The 22,294-nt window shown below is 42.6% G+C and overlaps 1 protein-coding gene across 1 annotated transcript in view; it reads right to left on the bottom strand.

Moving 5' to 3' along the window:
• Nucleotides 1-21,696, bottom strand: part of FER1L6 (fer-1 like family member 6) — a 103,793-nt gene extending 82,097 nt beyond the window's left edge. Inside the window, exon 1 of the mRNA XM_076332144.1 lies at nucleotides 21,661-21,696. Coding sequence (XP_076188259.1) covers nucleotides 21,661-21,680 — 20 coding nt within the window. The 5' untranslated portion in view covers nucleotides 21,681-21,696. The remainder of the gene's footprint in view (nucleotides 1-21,660) is intronic.
• Between the last annotated feature and the right edge of the window lie 598 nt (nucleotides 21,697-22,294).

Consider the following 22,294-nt stretch of genomic DNA (forward strand, 5'->3'; position numbering starts at 1 on the left):
CTTATCATTTTGAATTAACCAGACCAACCTGACTCATACTCAGAAATCCAAAGTCATTGGGAACGATTCACTTGGCTTTATTTGATCGTGAAAATGTAAATCCCATTGCTGCAGATCTTACCTCCTTGCTGAAATCAATATTGTTCAGATCTCATATCATATAGTAGTGAAATATGGGGTTCCGTTTGCAGGCAATTTGGTCCTTTTCAATTTGGAATGTCAAGAAAAAACATTTCAGCATATCTGAAACATTTCATTTTGAAATGTTGAAATTACATGTTTTTATATTTTGAAAATATACTGCTTTACACCTCAGTTTGAGAGCTGAAACATTCACTAAATCCCACACAAATTTGTGAGTAGTGGTGGATTTCAACCCACCTAGAACTTCACTTTTATTAGTATCTTGCTCTGTACTATTTTCCCAATTATTGGTCACATTCATTCAAGAGGAGCTTTCCGCGGGCATGATTTCATACTACAGTTTTTCCAAGGAAACAAATACACCTCATATTTCAGAGGGAGAAACAACTTATACTGCTCGAGAATTTTGTGCTTTACTGCTCTACTGACAAACAAACCATGTGGTGAGAATAGAAACACAAAGGATTTAGTATAATGGCAACATTTTTCAGGTTCTCTGTTGGCCACAAGCATGCAGTGATAAACAATCAGCACATTTTTTCCCCTATCATTAGAGGACTTGTTTCCCTAAATTGCTGTAGGAATAAAAACTTACCTGGAGAAGTGCAGTCCAACTAGTCCAAACAAGCAGGCACCTACGAGCTGAGCAAACCTGATAGCAATCAATGCTCAAACATCGAAAATCACCTGCAAACTCGAGGTGCATTTAGCTGTGGAGGAAAAGTTACTGCAAACTGGAAAGGGAAGCTGATAATGTTTAAAAGTTGTATTCAGAGCAAGCAAATTAAGTTTACTAGCCAGGCCCAAGAGGAATGTCGGCAATGCTGGGCACAATTGCAGAAAATGCACAACTTCATGTGCCAAAGAATGACAAAACCTGGCCAGTACGAGTGGAAATGTAGTACCAAGATAAAAAATGGCTCAAGCAAAGCAGGAGTCAGAGGGCAACTGGAGGGAATTGCCATTAATAAAGCCTGATGTGGAAATTGGGACGTCTTCATGATTTTTATGTTTACGTTACACCAACACTGCTTAAAGACAGAACTGCAGAAGGTGCCATGGAGTGACAGAAGGAGAAACAGCCAAGCTGGAGACAACTCCACAGGTGCCAACAGCAAAATCTGTCTTTGAAGCAAACCAGTCTCAGCTTTTTAGTCTGCCAGAGGTTCAGTTACAGAGAGGCATCAGGGTGCACCTGAGCTCTCCTGCACCCCTGGCCTCACTGGTTACCTCGGCCAAGGGTAGCTGTGGCCACACAGAGAAGTGTCCCTCAAAAGCACCCGAGAAGCAGCAAGCACAAGCCACTTGCAAGGCTCACCTATGGGAAAGGAGAAGAGCACGGGGTTGTTTGCCAAAATGGCAGGGGCTCATTATACACGGGATTTGCCATAGAGAATCTTCTCTGTAAAGGTCTAAGCTAAGCAAATGAAGTTTTCAGGGAACTGAAGGTATCAATCCCTCACAACAGAGAGGCTCCATCACTTTTGTATGCAAACTGCTTGTCATCCAGTGACAGTGTATGTGCTCCAAATATCGTGCACATGGGTAACAGCCATGCTGCTTAATAAAATCATTTAGCCTTCTTAAAAATGTTCTGTGGACACTCTTTTTGTGATAGAAAGGCTGTTCTCTTGGAAAGAAAACATAAAAGCAAACTTTCTTCAAATTTCCACAGAGAATGTTTCTTTTCACCACAGCTTCAAGACATAAATTCAATCAACTGCTGAAAATTACTCCTTTCCCTCTCCCCAAGATTATGAAAATGTTCACACAAAAATGTTGCCAAGAAGGGAAAGTTTCAGGCTTCCATGCAGTTTCACCAGATTTGATTATGTCCCCAAAGTTATTCATACCCATCTGTTATCCCCAAGCCAGGCATAAAACTGTGTGTGCCACCTCTAGATAGACCCCAAAGCTGTTGTGAGGAAGTGTCTCCCATGTTCCCTACAGGACCTCCTGGCTGTCAGCAAGGCACAAACACGGCACTGCAAGAATCTGGGAAATCAGGAGAGACTTGGGGTGCAGATCCTTTCAGGGTGCAGAAAAAGTCTTTCATCTGTGACCCGTGGTGAGGTTGGAGACTGTTAGTATTGTGGGAGTACTGACAAACTTCAGTGAAGATTTAGTCCCCATATGCTACACGATACACAAATACAGGTAAGGATTTTGTTCCTTCTTGTTGCCAACAAGCTAATTTAAGATACAATAAAACAAATTCACGTCCAAAGAGAAGGTGGAAGAAAGAGTTCCTACAGGCTACCAACACGCTTACCTTGGAGGTTTCCCATTGCAAGTGCCTTGATTGGAAGCAATTAAAAATCAGCCATCTCAGCTAATCAAGAACATTAATTAGTTCAAAGAGGACTGAGTCTCCCAGCTCCTTCCACACGGGGATTGTAAAAAAATCTGGAGTAAGGGCAAACTTTTTTCTTCTGCATAGGTACAGTGACAATGTGGGTCCTAGTTTATGACTGTGATTCATTGTGGTTTTCCTGATACAAATAGTAAATAAGTGGGACACCAACCATAACACAGCATTTGACTATACTCAGACCATGTCAGATTTGCACCAGAAATCTGTAAATACAAGGGTTCATTTCCCATTATCAGTGCTACAGGTCCACTGGGTCTCTGAATTAATTTTCATACTCTCCAAAAAAGACTCACAAACTGTATTCTACTCTCATCAAGATTTATCCACGGCAACTTCCAGCATTCCAGCTTTGTTAGCTTTCCAAAAAATCCTTTCATGCCCTTTCTTTTTCCTTTAAGCTGTCCTGTCACCAAAGAGGCTTCATGATCACTTCTTGCACTGCATAATGTTCTCTCAGATATCCGATAATTGCAATTTGCAGTCTAATTTAAAGGAAAGCTGGCAAAAGAAGCACTTCAGAGTTGTCAGCAAGAGACCTTACTAAATATTGAATCTCCTTGGAGTTTTTCCACATTGTTTAAACTTAGTTTTTTCTTCCAGCAAAATCCTTCCAGAAGTCCACGTGCTCAGAGAATTGATGTATGAGAACAGCTTCTTGCTGTGGGAATGGTCACATATCATCCAGAGACAAACGGGCACTTCTAGCGTAAAGGTTATCTGATTTACTCTAGACATTTACTGTAGGGTGGCAGAAGTCACTTCTCCATTGGTTATAAAGTCAGAAGAACAACCTAAGCCATCTAAACACAAGGATGTGTAGCTCGAGGAGGGACCTCCTGTCCCCTTCCACAAGGCACCCTCTTAGTGCAGTTTTCTACTTCTTGTTCAAGCAAAACCCAGTCTTGGGCTTAACCTGCATTAGACCAAGATGCTTGTTAAGGCCCATTTTTATAGCCATGAGCCTTGGGACATCCCTCCCTAGTGCTCGTGTGTGAACTGCTCATGGTGGACACAGAGGAATGAAACCAGGGAGGTGGGAGTTGGGGATCCTTGGAAACATGGAGGGCAGACACAGAAACTAACCCTGTTTTATCCAGTACGTCTCCCGAGACCATCCAGAAGTCCTCACGGGGACAGGGTGAGTGAGCTGCCAGTATGCTTCTGGCAGCAGAAAATCCTTATTGGAGCAGCTGCCCTGCTTTTTCCCCCAAAGTCTCTTCCTCCCTGGAAGCAGCAGTCTCAGCAAAGTTTTTGGCACCATCGAAATGATTTAGTTCAGGGATGATCAAAGGTTTGTGCAGCTCAGATCTGAGCCAGCTCCAGTGCCTAAGAATTGTAAAGCTATGGGTACAATGACTGCCTTGACTGAGAAAGTGTTAGAAACTGAAGAAAGAGGAAAAACAGCCTTCAGCCTTCTTGCACATGAATGTAAAATTTGTTAGGTGGGTTGGTATCTTTGCATTTTGTTATCTGCATTTTGTAATGTGGTTTGTATTTTTTGCAGCTCCTTAAAATTCTTCCTCTTTCAACAAAAATTAATTTTCCAAAGAGTTTTGCCGTAGATCAACCAGTATTGCACCAGGTGAATAATTATCTCCACACATTCTAATTTTCATCAAATAAACACAAGCAAAAAGAACCTAATTCTCTACATGATAAAAATGTTTTCTCTTTCCTTTTTAAATGCAAAAACATAAGAAAGACTCTTGGCTCATTTTATCACTTCCACAATATGTACTAGTCAAGGAAATTGAAAGGAAAAGTAAATTATCTCATAATTTAAACTACTTATCTCAAAGTGTAACATAATTACAATACAAAGATGGAGCTTCAAAATAAAAGGCCTAATCAATGTAAAACTATAATGTGAGCATAATTGGTTAATTCAGAAATATTTTTTATTAAGCTAATATGTCATTTGTGATAATAAATGAAGTCCCAGGGAAGAAATTTATTGCATTACATTTAATTGTCAAAGAGGGCTGAATAAAGTATCTTCTGTGTACTTGGTCATATGGAAAACAAGAAACACCTTAATGAATGTTTAATGATGTACTCATTTCATGTAGTCTTTTCTCAGGATTACAGAAGTTAAGGGAAGATTTTTTCTGTTTATTTATTTATCGCCTTTGCTAGTGCAGAGCTGCTTCGTACAGTATATTGTCAGATACTTTATCCTGATTCAGTAATAAGACTTCCTTTATCCCAAAATCCATTATTTCTGCTGTGGTTCTTTCACAGCCCGGAGCTCTCACTAGCTGTCTTAACTTGTTTCCATTTTTCCTGATTTCCCACTGCTTCTGCTGTTTTGACAGGTCTAAGGATTTGCAATGGAAAAGCTTCAGCTCCTCAAGAAGGTGAATACACAATCCTGTATGACAAGCTGCTATTTAAAAACCAGCTGTGGCGCACACACAGGTATCAGTTTTGAAGCTTGGGGTTTTTCACATCTATGTGACACTATGACATTATATGTCTTGTCTCAACTATTAATATCTCATCAGCAATAGGAAAACAAAATTGCAAGGTGATAATATGGTGGTCAATGTTAGTTATACACTAAACATGTATGCTCAATAATAAACTCTAAATTAGTTATTACAAGTCAGGAAAAAAATTCTGCTGTCTTTGTGGATAATACTCTATAAAACTTCACTTTATTGCACTGCAGTAGTCAAAAACTGAAATCAACCATTAGGAAGTGTAAGAAATGAGATAAAATTATGATAGGGAACATCATATCCCACTAAATTACTGCCATTTGGCTACTGCTTTCTGCTCCAATTGGCTCCTCTTTAAAAGAGCACAAAACTCAGCAATGTGCAGAAAACACTGCTAAGTGTGATCAGAGGAGGGTAATGGCTCCTGGCAAAGTCTATTCAGCCTGGAAAAGAGATGATAGACTGTGTTTTTAAGGCGGTGCACTGAGGCAAAAATAATCAAGTATGCCTGAGAAGTGCTGAACTCAGAACTGGCAAACAAACTCGAGGAGATGATCCCGGAGTCATCACTGATGGTCTCTGAAGTCAGCAGCTCAGTGTGCAGCATTGGTCAAAAAAGTCAACACAGTGCTAGGTGTCATCAGGATGGATATTGGGAAGAAGCCAGTGGGTGTCATTTTGCCTCTAAAGCATTGGCGAACCCACACGGGATCTTAAGACAGGATCACAGAATAATTCAGGTTGACATCTCAAATACTCTGTGCAGCTCTGGTCTCTGCATCTCAAGAAAGATAACGGGGCTAGAGGAGGCACAGAAAAGGGTGGGAGAAGCCACCCGATGAGAGGCTGAAACAGCCTGGACTCTTCATCTGGAGAAGGGATGACTAAGTGGGAATAGGATCAAAGTTTATAAATGTAAGCTCATGAATAAGGTGAAAGCAGAGCTGCTTGTTACTCAGCAAAACCCACAATACTAGAATGAGAATGCACTTGATGAAACAGGTCTAAAAATACTAAAAGGACCAGACAGGGATGTATCCATTAACACTCATAAAAGTGTTCTGGATGCTGGGGGGAATGGACCACAGAAAGTGTCCAGGCTTACATGCTCTCCCTGAATATCACCTTCTTTTGTCACTGTTGAAGACAGAGCACCTTGCCAGACGGATACTGGATCTGATCTCATAGGATATTTCTCATGTTCTGATGGTTCCCTGATCATAAATATCAGATCTGTGTGTGGCTGGGTCACCTGGCAGTCATGCTGGATTTGAATCAGGTATGGATTCATTATCACATTTCTGTCAGAATGATCAAAGCACACAACACAAGCTTTTGCCAGAATTATACCTAATCCAGCATAAAACCTGATAGTGAAAAAACTAACCCGTTCTTGGAACACACTTGAACAGGAAGGTGAGTTCATCCCCAAGTAGCACGGCCTCGTGTGATCACCATGTTCTTGAGAGGTACCTGGATTTACCGTACTGTCTAACTGCAGCTGAAGTGGTGTTTGGAAATGAGCTATAAAATAATGAGTGACATGGAGAGATGAATAGAGGAGTTTCTCAGTTTCAGTCCCCAGACCACAAAACAGGAGCACTCAATGACATTATCAGGCCACAAGTTTAAAACAAATGAGCAGAAGTGTTCTTCAGTGGGACACATAAATCATAAGACACGTTGCAAGGAAGGTTGCTGAGACCAAAGATTTCAAAGAGATTTCTGGTAAATTTATGGAGTTTGTGGCCAGGGGGTCTGATATCCATCCAGCTCATAAACTTCCTAACTGCAAGAAACTGCTAAGGGCAGGATCACTTGCTCATACCTGTTTCACAGACTCTTTTTCCAAGTATCCACCCTTGGTCCCTCTTGGGAGGCAGAAACTGGGGTGAAGGAGACCCTATGGTTTGACCCAGTTGCTTCCATGTTTTTAGCATTCTAATTAAAAAATATTATTTCCCTAGAGCTGTTATATGCAGAAAGACTAAAAGATGATCTGGAAGAAGAAATACCAGGTATATTCAAACACACTCTGAACAACCTATAATTTGAACTTCTGAATTGTGCACAGTTCTGCCACAAATGATCTTAAACTCCAAAGCTCTGAGAAGGCTTCAGAGACAGCAGCGCCAGAGCACGGGACTTCTGCAAACACTGGCCATTTACCCAGGCACATACAGCCTTGGTTCTTTCATATCCTGTCCCTTCTGCAGAAAAGCAATGACTTTTTATTGACACATTTAGCATCCTTATACATCATGAGTCATGACAGCAAAGAAGCCACATCCTGAACAGGTGCAAATTAGTGGTCATATTCAATGACTTTACTTATGTTAGTGCACAAGATCTACTAAATACTTACATATGCCCACAAAATAAAGAATACAGTTATTACACACAGGGGGTTCTTTTCTCCTGTTCCTGCACCTCTTAGAGTCCTTTCCTCCCTCAGGAGGAGGAAAAAGTTCCACAGGGAGCTTGAGCCATCACCTGCTGGTCTCAGAAAATCTTCCCTTGACTTTGTGCAGGTAGAAATGATTAAAGAAAGCACAAGACAGCATGGAATAGATAAATACCAGCAATAATAATCATGTCTGCCAGGAGCAGTTAAATAAGCATTAAAGGACTTGTTTATTTTCTTTTCCTTCAAGAAGACACCTCTAAATATAATTAGCTGAATTTAACTCAAACCTTGGAAGAATTCCCTGAGGGTATTAGACATACCTGTGGGCCTGAGGTGCCACTGCTGAGGGCTCCATCCTGCTGTTTTTCTTCCAATCCCTACCTTTTACATCGTGAACAGGCTCTCCAAGCTCATATTTGCATTTAAGACTGCATTTAATTTTGCTACTTTCTGGTAGCAAATGTGGTGCCTGGTTAGTCAACTTGGTAAGCACTGAACAAGAACAAAGACTTATCCCTGTGCAAACATTAACTCCTCTTGCTCTGCAAAGACCTACGGGAGCAAGCCAGCGAGCCACACGCTTCTCTTGAGCAAGAGCTTCAAGCTAAAAGGACATTGAGATTTTCACACCACCAAGACACCTTGAAAAGTTTTAGACTTCAGACAGACTGAGCAACCACTCTCTGGAAAAATAGACCTATTTTAAGTATTCATGTATTTATGCCCAGTTATTATTTAATAAGAACATCATTCCTTTTTCTCTATTTTTTCACCTTTTCCACCCATAACTTGCCTGACTTCTCCTATTGCAGCCCAACGTACAGGGCTCTGGATTGTGGTTCCCCCTTCTACGCCTCCCATCTCCCCAGTTAAGAGGCTTAATATGTGTTATTTTTAGTTAGTAAACTTTCACATTATTCACAACTCTTGCCTCCAGTCTTGTATGTACAGCTACTTCCTTGACATTTCCTCTTGGACGGACTCCAGTCCTTGCTGAGAACAGGTTACAGAGGCAGAAGACCTCTTTTGTTCTGTACTTCCCATAAGACCATTTTCACACTGTTCGTAACCTTGTCTGATGGGAACTGACCTATAGAGAGGATAGTCTATTACCATGAGTCTGAATGTCTCTTTAAGGACACCTTTGGAATTATGTATTTGAACCCCAGCAGAGCGCGGGGATTCATTCTTCCCAAGATACATAATTAAGTTCCCTGCTGTGATGAAGTACCCATGGCATGTGAAGCATCAGTAGTTTTACCGGTGTAAGAAATGCAGCAGAGAAATGAAACAACGTTAGGCAGCTTAACCCAAGTGATCAGCCAGGTTCAAAATTCTGCATCCTTTCATTTCTTTTGGGTGACAGCTGCGTCTGCAGGTCAGGCTTATTTGCTCTGCCTCGGTTCAACAAGGTACAAGCTTCCAGCCTATCGATCCAGAAGCTGCCCTGCCCTTGACTGGCACCAATCATACTCTTGTTTGACTTGAGTGGTTGGGCAAAGCTCTGCTAGGAGGAGAAATGCTAATTAAATCAGATATCTCATACAATCCTATATCTTTAAAAATCCTGTGCAAAATCTCCAGTGGAGCAGAAAATGAACTGGTTTTTTTCATTCACCCTTCTGAAGTCCGCAGTTAGCCCCAAATTCTTATTTTGGCTTTTTATGGGGGTGCTTTTCTTCAATTTCTTATCTTACTTTCTCTCATCTTCCTTCTGTTTCTACCACAAACAAGCCGCCATATAAAATAATAACAATAACAGAAACCACCAGCAGCACATGCCTTAGGTTTGGATGATGATGTTCCTATGCCCCAGGCAGTTACTGTTGCTTTAGCTTTCTAATTTCCTAAGAGACTTAATAACTTTTTCAGTGAAAAGCATGAGCTACACTAAGGAAGGATATAGCAGCATGCATAATAGTGTACAATAGCACATCTAGTCCAGGCAGACTTGGCTGACAGCAGAACAGTGTGGTCTCTGGGACATGCCATACAACACTGCCACTTCAAAGCACACTCACCAAAGCACTGTTTCCAGATGAAACCCTAAACACCGTGAGCAGCGCATGAGCCCTCTCAGTGGAGGGTTGTTCACAGCCTGGTAACATCCAAAAAAAAAATTCAACCGCATCTCTCTTGCAGGGCTGAATTCAGAAATGATTCATTACCAATACAGAATGGTTTCACTACCTTACCCTAAAATTTGCAACTGAATAAGCTGAATTGGCAGCTCTGCAGGAAAAAGGCTGTCAGGGAGAGACAGTCCTCGGCAACCTGAGTGCCAGTGGCTGATCAGTTTTGCTCACCAGCATCCTGGCAGGCAACCAAACTCTCCTTACAAAGGCTGAAAGCCTCCCTGCCAGGCTGCGAGGCACCTACAGCATCTGGATCCCAAACAGCTTCTTTCCTAAGTACACAAAACTTCCCATAAGACCTGAAACAAGTCAGCAAGCATCCCTTTTCCTGAGCTGGAAACAGTGGCTCTATACTGAGCACACAATTAGTACCTGAGTAGCAAAAGCTGCTGCTCTGTCCTAATCAGGACTTTTTAAATTTTTCTTTTCTGTTTTCTTTTTCTTTTTTTTTTTCTTTTTTTTCTTTTTTTTTTTTTGAGATGGTAACAAAAACAGCTCTTGATTAAAAGGTCTAAAGAGGAGACACTTTGTACGGAAGAAGGAAAAAGTAAAGGGTATGTGTGTCTGTTTCATTTTGTATAGGAAATGTTCTCAGACTTACAGACTTTAACAGTCAAGGTTCAATGTGCAAAGAGGTGTAAATCAGCCCCCAGGCTACATGGGATGCTTGCCTTGAGCTGTCTACAGGGCTTTTCTGTAAAACATGTTTTGTTTTGGGTTTCTCTAATGGGTGCAGAATATTGTTCTCAATCACCTTTGAAAGCCTGAAGGACCCGGTGCCTTTTCCTCCTTGGGATATGGACTGAGCCAAATGGTCACAAACTGGGCATGCTGCTGCCAAATGTAAGCAACTACAAACAGGAGTTAATTCTTGTTGTTGTATGTCAGAGAACCTGAATCACAAATCATCTGCTGCTGGGGAGTCCTCAAAGCGTTGGAACAAGATTATTTGAGAAAAAGAGATACTTGGTTAGAAAAACTGAGAAGCTTAAATAGGCCACCTCCTCAGCAATAAATTGGCATGTTATCTCAGTGACTGGGTGGCCCTAGAAATGGAATTACTGTAATTTTTGAGGGAGGAATCCATGTGTTAAAAACAAGGCAGAGGCATCCAGCTAATGATCCAGCTGAAAATAAGTAGACATTTGATGGAGCCTAGTATAAAAAGCAGGATTTTTGTAACTGATGCTGCAAGCTGATCATGGGCCAAGAGAAATGCAGATATGGAAGCATCCATAGGACCATAGCAGGAGCATTTTCCCGATGCTTCCTGCAGCTTTGGTGAGCATGTTGCAGGCTGGTCAGCCAGGGATGGAAAGCCAGAACCTGCTGACTGAGGCAAGTCCTGGCTGGTGCGGGGCAACGCTGTCAGGCTACCCTCAGTGAGTGCATTTCTTACTGAATATTGAAGTGATGGATGCTTTGATGTAAAGGAAAAGATTTCAAATTTGAAAAAGAAAATAAATGCTTTGTGGAAGTGAAGTATTATATTCAGTGCCCTACCCAGGGGGACCTTGGCTTTGTGATATCATCTCTAACTCGATCTTTTTGCACTTGCTTTACTAGAAATTTTTATCTTAGGAAGAGAAAAACATACTGAAGTACAGAGGGGGTTGTACTCGGGAGCCCTGAATTGTAATCCCAACTTTGCCTCAAGGCAGCCAAGCAGCTGCTGGCAGGTCTCTGCAACCCTGCTTCCCCTCCCTCCTACCTGCTTGTACGGCGAGTGCTGCAGTGTGGCTCAGGCAGCACAAAGTGGCTCAGACCCCTGCTAATGCCTTTGGTTCTACTTTTGCGATGTCATAAAAACCTACTGTATCTATAGAAGCAATGAAGCATCAATGACAGGCTTGGGTCTGTGCTGGTCTGCAAAAGAAATGCACTCAGCCAGCAAGGCAGAGAGAAGCCTCATTGCCAGGTCAGCCAGGAGGGGTCTCTTATCAGCCTATAATCAGTGCTGATACCTCACTTAGTGCCCTGTGGGTGTAAAAACAAGCCTGGGTCTCCGTCCTGGACAGGAACCGTTCCTGACCAAGTTTTGTTCCCGTGAAGTCAGGCAGACAAGTATCCCTTACTGAGCCATTTCTTGCAGACAGTGGTTGAACCCTTCACAGGCAGTGCCGGGTCTCAGCATTCAAGCCTGTGTTTTGCAGCTCAGCTGAGCATCCTACTTCTCCCTGAGGGACTTGTTATTTTACAGTACTCCCAACATACTTAATCTTCAACTTTCCAAAGACTGTTGGCAAGATTTGTTAGCAAATTACTGTGGAGCTAGAAGAGGAGAGGAATAATAAGTCCCATCTGGGTGGACTTAGTGCACAATAATATGTAAAGTTTGGACATGGTTGTAGGATCAGTCCCAAGTCAGAAGTTAGTCTCTTGTCAAGGTATGAATTAAGCCACAGTGTTTAACTCCTCTCCTTCCCTTCCCCATACACACGTTCCCAGTCATCGAAGGCTGCCTGGACTGTGGATATAAAACATCCTTAGGGCTGCCCTATTTTGTACCAAACCCTGTTGGTCCCAAAGGCAGAGCCGTGAGCTCTCCCGCGCTCTGATGGGGAAACGAGGCTCTGCCTTCTGCTCAATACAGCTATTAGGACTCATGGCCCAAAACTACAGCCCACCAATACAACCCCCAAACTGCTGGCTGGTTCATCACTCTCCAGTGATGATGTAAAATATTCTGTGAATGCCAATTAAGCAGTGACATTTGCAAAGATGCTTCTGTTTTATCAGCCCGTTTTTTGCACTGGAACGTAATAGTTGGCTGTTCAGCAGGGAAGTATTAATCCCAAATGAATCCTTTCTGGCATAGGAACAAAACCAGACTGTTTGCTGCGGGAAGTGCTCAGCATCTGAGCTCATCACATACACGGTGACATTCTCTACCAAGTAGACATGAAGTTTAAACACTGTTCAGGAGGCCAAGCAGGTTGGTTTCCATAAACAAAAAGGTGCCTGAGCACAAAGCAGCTCAGAAGACACTCCACCTGGCAGAGCGCCTTTTTTTTATTCTAGCCTCAGAAAGATTGTAGCTTACCTTACCAAGACAAGTACACAGGTCCAGGCAGCAAGAGACTGTTGGGCACACACAAGGACCCTGAAGGGCAGATGTGGAGGATAAGGGATGTAGGTTGCTCTCCCAGAGTTTTACCAAAAGTTACTGCCAATTCTTGAGCACATAATATAGTTCTCTATTTACAGCTGCCTATGTATGAGATTAAAGTAATGATTTTTCCATTGCCCATGTGCTGACAACACTTTTTCACTTCCCATGTCCCTGTGATCCTACATCAGCAACATTGGATCTCTTTCCTTTTTAAATCTATCCTTCCATCATAAATCTGTTCTTATTGTGCCTATTTCAGTCCCAGTCTGAATAAGTAACACAGTCGTTGACCAATGTAAAAGATGCTCCTAGATGAAGAGGCTAGTAGCAGGTGTTTCCGACATTTCTTGAAACAGGCTGAATATCCCACTTCTCTTAAAGTGCTAAGAATTCATTTGTTTCTGGCTCAGTGGGGCTGTGAAATGCTAGAGTTTAACAGTCATATGTTCCAGAATAACCTCCTGTTCTGAAAAACTTTCAAATTAATCTTCAGTATGATTTTAGAGGATTAACTTCATAACAGACATATCTTTTGAAAGCCAGAAGAGCAGATGCTGCCTTCAGCCTTTCTATAGATATCAAGTTTAAACTGAGCATTTTATGAAATATCTGGTACAGTAATTGTGTCCAAGTTCAGACAGCAATCATTGCAGGGTGATTTGATTTTCACTCTGGATAGCCTGTACCCTTCCAGGCCAAATAAACTCCTTCCTTCTCTGGTCCTGAACTAGTCCTGAGAGAGAGAAAAAAATAATATCACCTTGAACAATTATTTGTGGAGCATTAGGTTATTGCCCAAGCCAAATCCCAGGGAGCTTCCAAAGTCTACAAGCAGGACATGGGGCTGCTGCCACTCAGCACCAAGTGACCCACCGGAGGTGCTGATCAGGGAGACAGCAATGGCCAGCCACACGTACACGTGCTTCATGCTGATGCTGCCAAATGCCTTTAAACTGGACTGGAAATCGGTCTCCACTGGTGCTGCAGCAATTCAGTTTCCATTTGCTACCAGAAAATCCAAACTTGTAAAAAGAAAGTGTGCAACCAGCCCAGACTTTCCGCAAGATCACACTTTCATTCAAAGCCAGCTATATCTTGCAGATGAGAGGGCCTGAAAGTTTCCCAGACAAACATCTCTCTCCATTTTTATCGTAGCCATCAATATAACATCATTTATCAATATTGCTCCTTTACTTTACTGGTATTGGAGGAAAGCTGTTCAAACAAAGGCTGTATAAAATGACTAGAGTACTACTAGTGCCTAAAATAAACATCCTTATGTCTCAATATTTGCTTCCCATCAATGTCCCTGAGAGCATTCTGCCTTCACAGGGTGCAACTCAAAGGAGTTTGCTGTTCTGGGGTATGAGTCACACTTTGTTAACAATAAGCACATTTGGTTGAACCAAGCACTGCAGGTTACTGCAGTACTTCTCGAGGTGTTTGGAAGCAGCCAAGCTCCAGCAATTGCCACAAGCATTGTTAGTACCAGAGATGGAAATGGCTTGTGAAAAATAGCTGTCTGCGTAGTCTGGCAAGGAGCCTGTCTCCAAACAAAAATTTGGGATGACCCTTCTTGCAAAGGATCAGGTCTGCAACCCTTGGGCTTCAAATTACATTCATATTTTACTGGGACTATTTAATAAAGAAGAAAAGCAAACAAACAAGAAATAAGATACAGATTATTATATGAAGAAAGATTGTTGGAGGAAGGACTAATATGCCTCCTTTTGTATAAACATACAGACAAATAATTAATCTTCTATTCATAGAATCATAGAATGGTTTGGGTTGGAAGGGACCTTTGAAGATTATCTAGTCCAACCCCCCTGCTGTGGACAGGGACATCTTGCACTAGATCAGGTTGCTCAAAGCCCCGTCCAACCTGACCTTAAGCACTTCCAATGATAGGGCACCCACAACTTCTCTGAGCGACCTGTTCCAGTGTCTCACTACCCTCATCGTAACAAATTCCTTCCTTATGTCCAATCTAAACCTGCCCTCTTTTAGTTTAAAACCATTGCCCCTTGTCCTGTCACTATAGGCCCCAGTAAAACATCTTTCTCCATCTTTCTTATAAGACCCCTTTATATATTGAAAGGCCACAATTAGGTCTCTCCGGAGCCTTCTCTCCTCCAGGCTGAGCACCCCCAACTCGCTCAGCCTTTCCTCATAAGAGAGGTGTTCTCGTGGCCCTCCTCTGGACCTGCTTTAACAGGTCCATGTCTTTCTTGTACTGGGAACCCCAGAGCTGGACGCAGTGGTGGCAGGGGACTCCAGGTGGGGTCTTGCAAGAGCAGAGTAGAGTGGGAGCATCACCTCCCTTGACCTGTTGGCCACACTTCTTTTTATGCAGCCCAGGATACAATTGGCTTTCTGGGCTGCAAGCTCATGTTGCCAGCTTGTGTCCAATTTTTTGTCCATCAGTATCCCCAAGACCTTTTCTGCAGGGCTGCTCACAATCCGTTCATCCCCCAGTCTGTACCGATACCGGGGGTTGCCTCAACCCAGGTGCAGGACCTTGCACTTGGCCTTGTTGAATTTCACAAGGTTCGCACGGGCCCACTCCTCAAGCCTGTCAAGGTCCCTCTGGATGGCATCCCTTCCCACTAGTGAATCAATTCAGCTTGGTGTCATCTGCAAACTTGCTGAGGGTATTCATATTACTGAAGGAGGAAAGCAATACATCACTGAAGTCATTTTCCATATCCACTATTTCAAAAACATTTTTTCCCTAGCACAACTGATTCGCTTTTCCTTGTGCTGCAGTCCCTAACAGAGCTGCTGAGCTGCGGTGACTAGGACTATTGCCCCAAACTTGAAATAAAAGTCACCCACTATGTTCACCATTGCTGAGTCAAGGAAGGGAGGGTCTCACCGCATATTAGCAGGCAGGATCCCCCCTTAGCAGACCAGTGGAGACAGACAGGCTCTTCCAGACAGCATTTAACAGCAAAGGCTTATCTGGTATTACATGAATTGTTTTCAGGAGGAATGCTTCCTTCAATGACAACAAGCAACCTGGATCCTATATAATATCTAAAATTAATCAGAATAATCCCACCCAGCCTGCTATTGCCTTTCTACTGTGATAAGCCCTTTTCAGAAGACACTTCCTTTTGTTTATTTTAAATGTATTCCTCAGTAATGCAGCAGAAATATCTATCTGATAATAACTAGAAATCCTTTCTTCTGAGGATTTCAGAGAGCTTTGGAAGGGCAAGCATAGACTCATTTTTAAAGATGGTAAAATCAAGGAACAGAGAAGTTAATGGTCCTACAGAGGCTAGGCTATAAGTCATAGCTCGCAGTTCCTATCTGCTTGCCCAAAAGGGAGGATTATTTGGGAAATAGTTAAGGCATGTGAAAAAAAAAGTGAGAAGTGAAAGCTGATTTTGACTTTAGAAAGGATTACTTATTTTTGTCAGAAGCAATGCATTACAGCAAGTCTCCTTTTTATCTTCTGTAATTCCCTGCCACCAACAAATGCCCAGTACAAATGAACATTAGCTGGAGCAATGTGAGACACTCTGGGAGGGGCAACACAGCCGTTTGCTCTCGGTGGAGACCATCCTACAACATCTCTGTTTTGGAGGAAGCCACAATGTTCAGCAGACTTTTTGACCCCTTTGCCTTCAGCAGGGACACACCAAAGCCTGGTAGCTTTGCATGTGGAGTCCATTGTAAGGGACGTGCCTTTTTCAGCCACTTCTACCAGGGCAGCATTTCTGACAGTATTGGCTAAACCCATCATTTTAGAGCTAGCCAAAGCCCTGAGCTACAGCTTGGAAGAGACACAGCTGATGAGAACAGGGTTCAGACACAATTGAGTTGCCTTGTATCAGTACAGATCATTAACTGCAGGAAATGTCAAGTAATTTCACTTAACATAAATGTCTGTTGTTGCAGGCTAAATTTAACCCAATTATCTCCTGTTTTCTAAGAATATAGAAGCCCAGAGCTACTGCCGATCAGGCACAGCGTGCATGTTTCACCCTCAGTCTGCATGTGCAGGTTGGATAATGCTTCTTCCAGACTTTTTGCATGGCTCCAGCCCGCACAGCCAGAAACACAAAATTTTAAGATATCCATTGCCACAGAAAAGATTGTGTTCTTCAGAAATTCTAGAAAATGCACAGAAAATCCACCTCATCTCCTCTGGAGGCAGTAAGAGTAAAGAGCTAGCAGGAAAAATACATTTTGCTTCAATTTTTATATTTGCAAAGGTGCAACTTAAAAAAAGAAAAAAAGTCCCAGGAAACAAGACTTCCAGGGTGACTTTCACATGAAAATGAAGTAGGAAATATGGATCAACACTGAAAAAGAAATTTAGGCCAGATGCTCAGTTGGTGTCAACCAGCACAGTCCCTCTGACAGTTTCCCCACTTACACCAGCTGGATCCAGCTCAGCCACCTGGCCAGAACTTTCATCAGAAAGCATAAGAGGATAAAGACAAAAAGACCCCATAAAGTCACAATATGGGGTTTATTTGAGTGTGATCTGTTGCCACACATCTAGATGCCAGTGATAGATACATCTCACCTAACTTCAGACACCTAGAGGTAGGCTGCTACATCCCAGCCAGTCATCCCAGGTAATCCGTATAGAGTAGGCATCAGAAATGCATCCAAATGAATCAGGCACCAGAAGTGTTCGTTTCTCCCCATCAACTGGGAAGGGAGTCTAGACACTTGAGACATCTACATTTGTCCAGATTAATCCCACCCCCGTGTGGCAAGCCTGAGCAAGAGGGTGTAAAAACAACAAAAAAAGGCATATCAAACTTTCTTAATGAGAGAGAGATTTCAGATACAGAGAGATTTTGTAGAGTGTTTCGAGGCAAAAAAAAAAGATGTTCTTGATCAGTTTAGCTCTAGCCCAGGGCTCTACACAAGTAACTTGATGTCAGCATTTCTCTGGGTCAGTGAAGGGGAGACAGCGGTGTGAGTTCTTGTCTGTTCATGGTTGGAGTCAGCAAATCTCCCCACTCCAAAATGAGATTATCCAACACCCTGTCCTGATGGACGAGTAAGTGACATTGCAAAGCCTGTCTTGTGCCACCAGTGCTTTGGTCCTCAAATGCCACCTGGTGGTGCCTCTTTGAAATCCTATCGTGTCATTACGGGCAACCTTTGAGGATAAAAAGGGCTGAGGTGTGTCCTGTGAGTAGCAAGCTTTCTGCAGGAATGGAGATGCCTACAGCCCTGGTCCCCATTGAACTTATTTATTTGATGGGCTTATAATAAAGAGTTTAAGGCAGAAGTAAACATTGGTACAAGTAACATAAAATATAACAGAAAAGGATGATGGGGAAAAGCTGCATCAGAACCAATTCAGCAAAACTTCCCTGAGGTGTACGTAGCACATGTGCATTGCAGGCAGGACCCAAGGCTGGTGTTACACACAGGAGTCAATGCATGTTTTCCAAGTCCCGTCCAAAGACCTCACCATCAGTCACCTTTTCTACCCATGCAGTTCATTTTAGTCAGGTGAAGTTATTCAGTGATACTGTTAGCAGCTTTAGGAGCAAGACCTGAATGCTAGCCTCCCAGAGCTTTTACAGTAGCTCCGTAATAAACAATAAAAAGGCAATAAAATGAAAAAAAAATAGCAATAAAGAAGTAACAAGGAGTCAGGAAGAAGAGGAATGACTTGATTCAAAGAGCAGCGGTTTCACCATTGGCAGGGGATGTCCCAATGCTTCACTGCCACTGCGTGTGCAGCAAGTTGCTGGTTGTCATGGCAGATCACAGATGACTTCCTACATTCCCCAGGGGAAAGGGGGCTGGAGGAGATCCCCTTCTCCCAGTACAGCTTTCTCCATCTGCAGAGAGTGAAACCAGGACCTTGCTGCCCCGGACTTCCCAGGTCACCTGCTGGAGGCACAGGCTTGCTCTCCAGTGCCTGTACGTCGCCCTGAGCCATGAAAATGCCAGGAAAAAGGATTCAAAGCATGTAACAAGGAAAGAGGAAGAAGGCTGCATTTTATGCATCCTTGAGGCAAAAAGTGTTCTGGAGGTACTCGCTCAAAATACTTCAGAGTACCATTGATTTGTTTGTTTGTTTCTCGGTGGAGAGCACTTTCTGGGCCTCATAAGCCGCCACACTTTATCTAGGTGCAAAACCAGCAGCAGGAGATTTCCTTCTGTGTTTACAGGCTTAACACCAGGAGATACTTCTACACAGACAGGTCATACAACCCTCAAGCTGAATTTTGTCTTTCCCAGCAAGCAAAACTTGCATCCATAGCTCACGGTTTGCTATGAATTAAGGGCATCTTGAGCAGTGGCCCAATACTCAGAGCTCTAAATCTGAACTCTCAAGTTTTTCATCTGCCAGAGAGTTTTACACACGGGAGCTGGTGATGTGCTGGTTTGAGCCAAACTGCAGGCACTGACACATCCAAAACGCATCCTTGGACATGGCCAACCAAGTCAGGAGAGGTCAACCTATGACATTGAGCTACAGAGCCCCAAGATGCCAAACGCCATCATGATCCAGCTAAACACACCAGCGCCCCAGAGCCCCGGCAGCTGTTCATTTCGTGCTCGCACGCAAGGACTAGATTGTGCCATTAGGCACAGGGTTGACAAGAGTAAAATGCTCCCCAGGGACCTCACAAGGGGTTTCTCCTCCTGCCTTTCCCTCAGCAGCGGTGCAGATGATAATCCATAGCACAGGGCAGAAAAATGTGGGATCACAATTCCCTGAGTGCTTACAGAGAAACCCAAACCCTCCTCCAAAGCAATGACAGTGTCAGCATAGTCAGACGCTTCTTGCAGCCACCAGAACTTGCCAAAAGGAAGCCCAGCTCCTTCCTTGCTGCATGTTGTGTGGTTTTTCTGACAAACTCCCCGTGCCTGCCTCAGCCCAAAGCTGCCTTGCGATGTGGGTTTCCTTCCAGTGCTGCACACAACACAGCTGCATGCCAGCAGCCTTAAAGTATTCAGACTATGGGGTGGCAGAGATATACACAAGTGGGAATAACTGTGCTTTGTTTTCAGTTTTGGTCAGTCATTTACACCTTAATAAATAGCTGAAGTCTTATCATTTATTCTTAGTGGATCAAATCCTGCTGTCAGGTACGCTGATGTAAACTCTGATGCAATTACTTACTTCTCTAGAGCTATCCCAGAACTGCATCTGAGATAAAATCAGAATCAGAAAGTAGAATATCAGCTCTGATATTAGCCATATTTCCCTACTACCCATAGAAACTAGGTTCACTTCTGAAGTTACAATAGCAGTACATAAGGAAACGAGAACATGAACTGAATGACATACCAAATACTTCAGTATCCTCAGAGTAAAAATCTATTGATGTCAGAAAGAACAATCTAAGGAAAAGACCCACAAGAAATTGGTATTAATATTTTTTAGATTGGATTCATGTCATTGTGCTATTTTACATTTTCCTGTGAATGATTCAAATTCCCAAGTGCTTTAGCACTGCTTGTTTATAACACTTTGCATTGTTGCAACTATGGTTTCTTAAAAATCAACTACACCAACTGAAATGAGATGTTTCTAATCCATGAAAAACAAACCTTGACCACTTTCCAAAGCTAATCAACTGTTCAGAGTCAGTTTCAAAAGCCCCGAGCCTGGGAACTCTGTGGTGCAGAGACTAATCCAACAGCCCAGGCATCTGATGGAGAAGATTTCTGTTGTCTGCAGGATCAGACCCGCAGAACAGTAAAAGACTCAGGCTCCAAAACCATGTAGCGCTCTCAGCACAACAAATCCACTTCAGCAGAAGGAATAGAAAAGTTGATCTAAATCTTACCAGAGCTAATGCTAGATTAGTGTTAGGTAAATTTTCTCAGACTGTTTCAATGAAGGAAGCAAACTAGTGAAACAAAACATGGCTTTCTCTTCACACACAAAACCTTGTGCAGTTGACCTAGAATTTAAGGCAGGCACAAATTAAATTTTGTCACTGTGTTAAATTTATTTAACTGCTACCATTCATTTACTGTTTATATAAATTAATTTATGGTAAGTTCTCGGGCAAATCCTCTAAGCACTTTGGCCAAGCTTTGATCCCAGTTCCACATCTCTGGGTCCATAAAGACTCTACAAAATCCATTAAAAAGTTCTGGGTTTGGTCTACTACAGCCAGGGCAAAATTTGTTTGCTAGTACCACATTCAGCTCTACTGCAAAAGAAGGTAGAAACAAGAAAATACACTATAAGCAGGACATCCTGATTAAATAATCTTACTGCAAACAGAAGTACAGAAACATACAGATAAACATGGTTATATGCATACATATACACTCATAGGCACAAACACCCACACATTCCTCTGTTCTCTTTCAGCAAAAAGCCAGTATCCTTTCCTTACGAAAAACAAGCACTTCACAAATTAGAGTTAATCCTCAGCTCATGAATTGGATTGATTTCAGGAAAATAAGATTATTTCCAGCTGCTCCACCTAAGCACTACAAGACTTAAGTGTCAAATTTTCCCCTTAGATGCATCCTACTGAAATCAAAAGAAGTTCTCACTGGGTAAGGTCAAGTATACATGCATCTACCTAAGAAAGATGGCATGCTGTTTCTACATAGTTCTTCAAGGCAGAATCACAAAACTACAGGGAGAGATACCAGTTACGTTAGACCAATTGACGTGGCCATAGAAACCACTCTCATACATTCGAGCCCCAAAGCCTCGGACCAGGGCACTCCAGGTGATTTCTGTTCTCCTACTTGCACTGCTGGGTTGATGCACACCAAGTGTGAACCACGGTAATCCGGAAGACATGACACTTCTAAAAAACAGTAGACAGGAAGAGAAAACCCGAAAGACACAACATTCATCTCCTCCCATTTGCAGTTCAGTGGAATTAATGCTCTTTCCTTAAAGACTTTTAAAGGATAAACCTGTACCAGTACAAAACTTGCTGACATAAATGAAACCCTCGCGCAAGCACCTTAATGTTAAAATTCTAAGTCTTTAAGTATTTCTAAACCTCATTTTTCTCACTGCAGAATGTCTTACATTTTCACTGCCAAAAATAATGGAAAAATAGAAGAGACATTACCTTGGCTTTTTTTCCTCCATCTCCTATGCTTTCCTGTTGTCTGGTGTCAAAATGGCCTTCAGCAACTCATCCAGCACCTGCAAGACACACCACTCTTCTTCCCTTGGCTGCCATAGGGATTCTGCCTGTGTTTATGATTAACCCACTAAGATATCTGCCACAGTAGGGTGAGGCTGTTTAAACACTTGATTATATTCTTGACTCTTATTCTAGATAAGGTTTCCCAAGCACAGAAGCTGCTCAATGAAGCCTTGCAAAATTCTGTGGTTTTGGCTCATACTGCTCCTTTACAAAGACATTTTTTCCTCCTCCAGCCACAAGTGGGTTCTCTCTGCTGCTGCGGTCAGGTGGAACCGGCTTATGACTTAGGCAGTATTTTGGCTCATAAAACAGCTCCAGAAACACAATAGCCTGATGTTCTGGGGTGTGACTATGCCGAAATGGAGTATGCATTGCCTTTCACGGGGTTTCATGCAGTTCAGGTGTTTGTTGCACTAATACAATCTCTGCTCCTTCTCCACATGCACAGACCCTCTCCAGGGGGTGTGTGCAGGTATATCAGGATTTACAGCATGGGTTGAGGATGAAATCTGCTCCCTGTAGCAATGTTGATGTTACTGTGACTGCACAAATC

The sequence above is a fragment of the Aptenodytes patagonicus genome, chromosome 2, assembly GCF_965638725.1.
Source record: "Aptenodytes patagonicus chromosome 2, bAptPat1.pri.cur, whole genome shotgun sequence".
In the NCBI taxonomy this organism is placed as follows: Eukaryota; Metazoa; Chordata; class Aves; order Sphenisciformes; family Spheniscidae; genus Aptenodytes; species Aptenodytes patagonicus.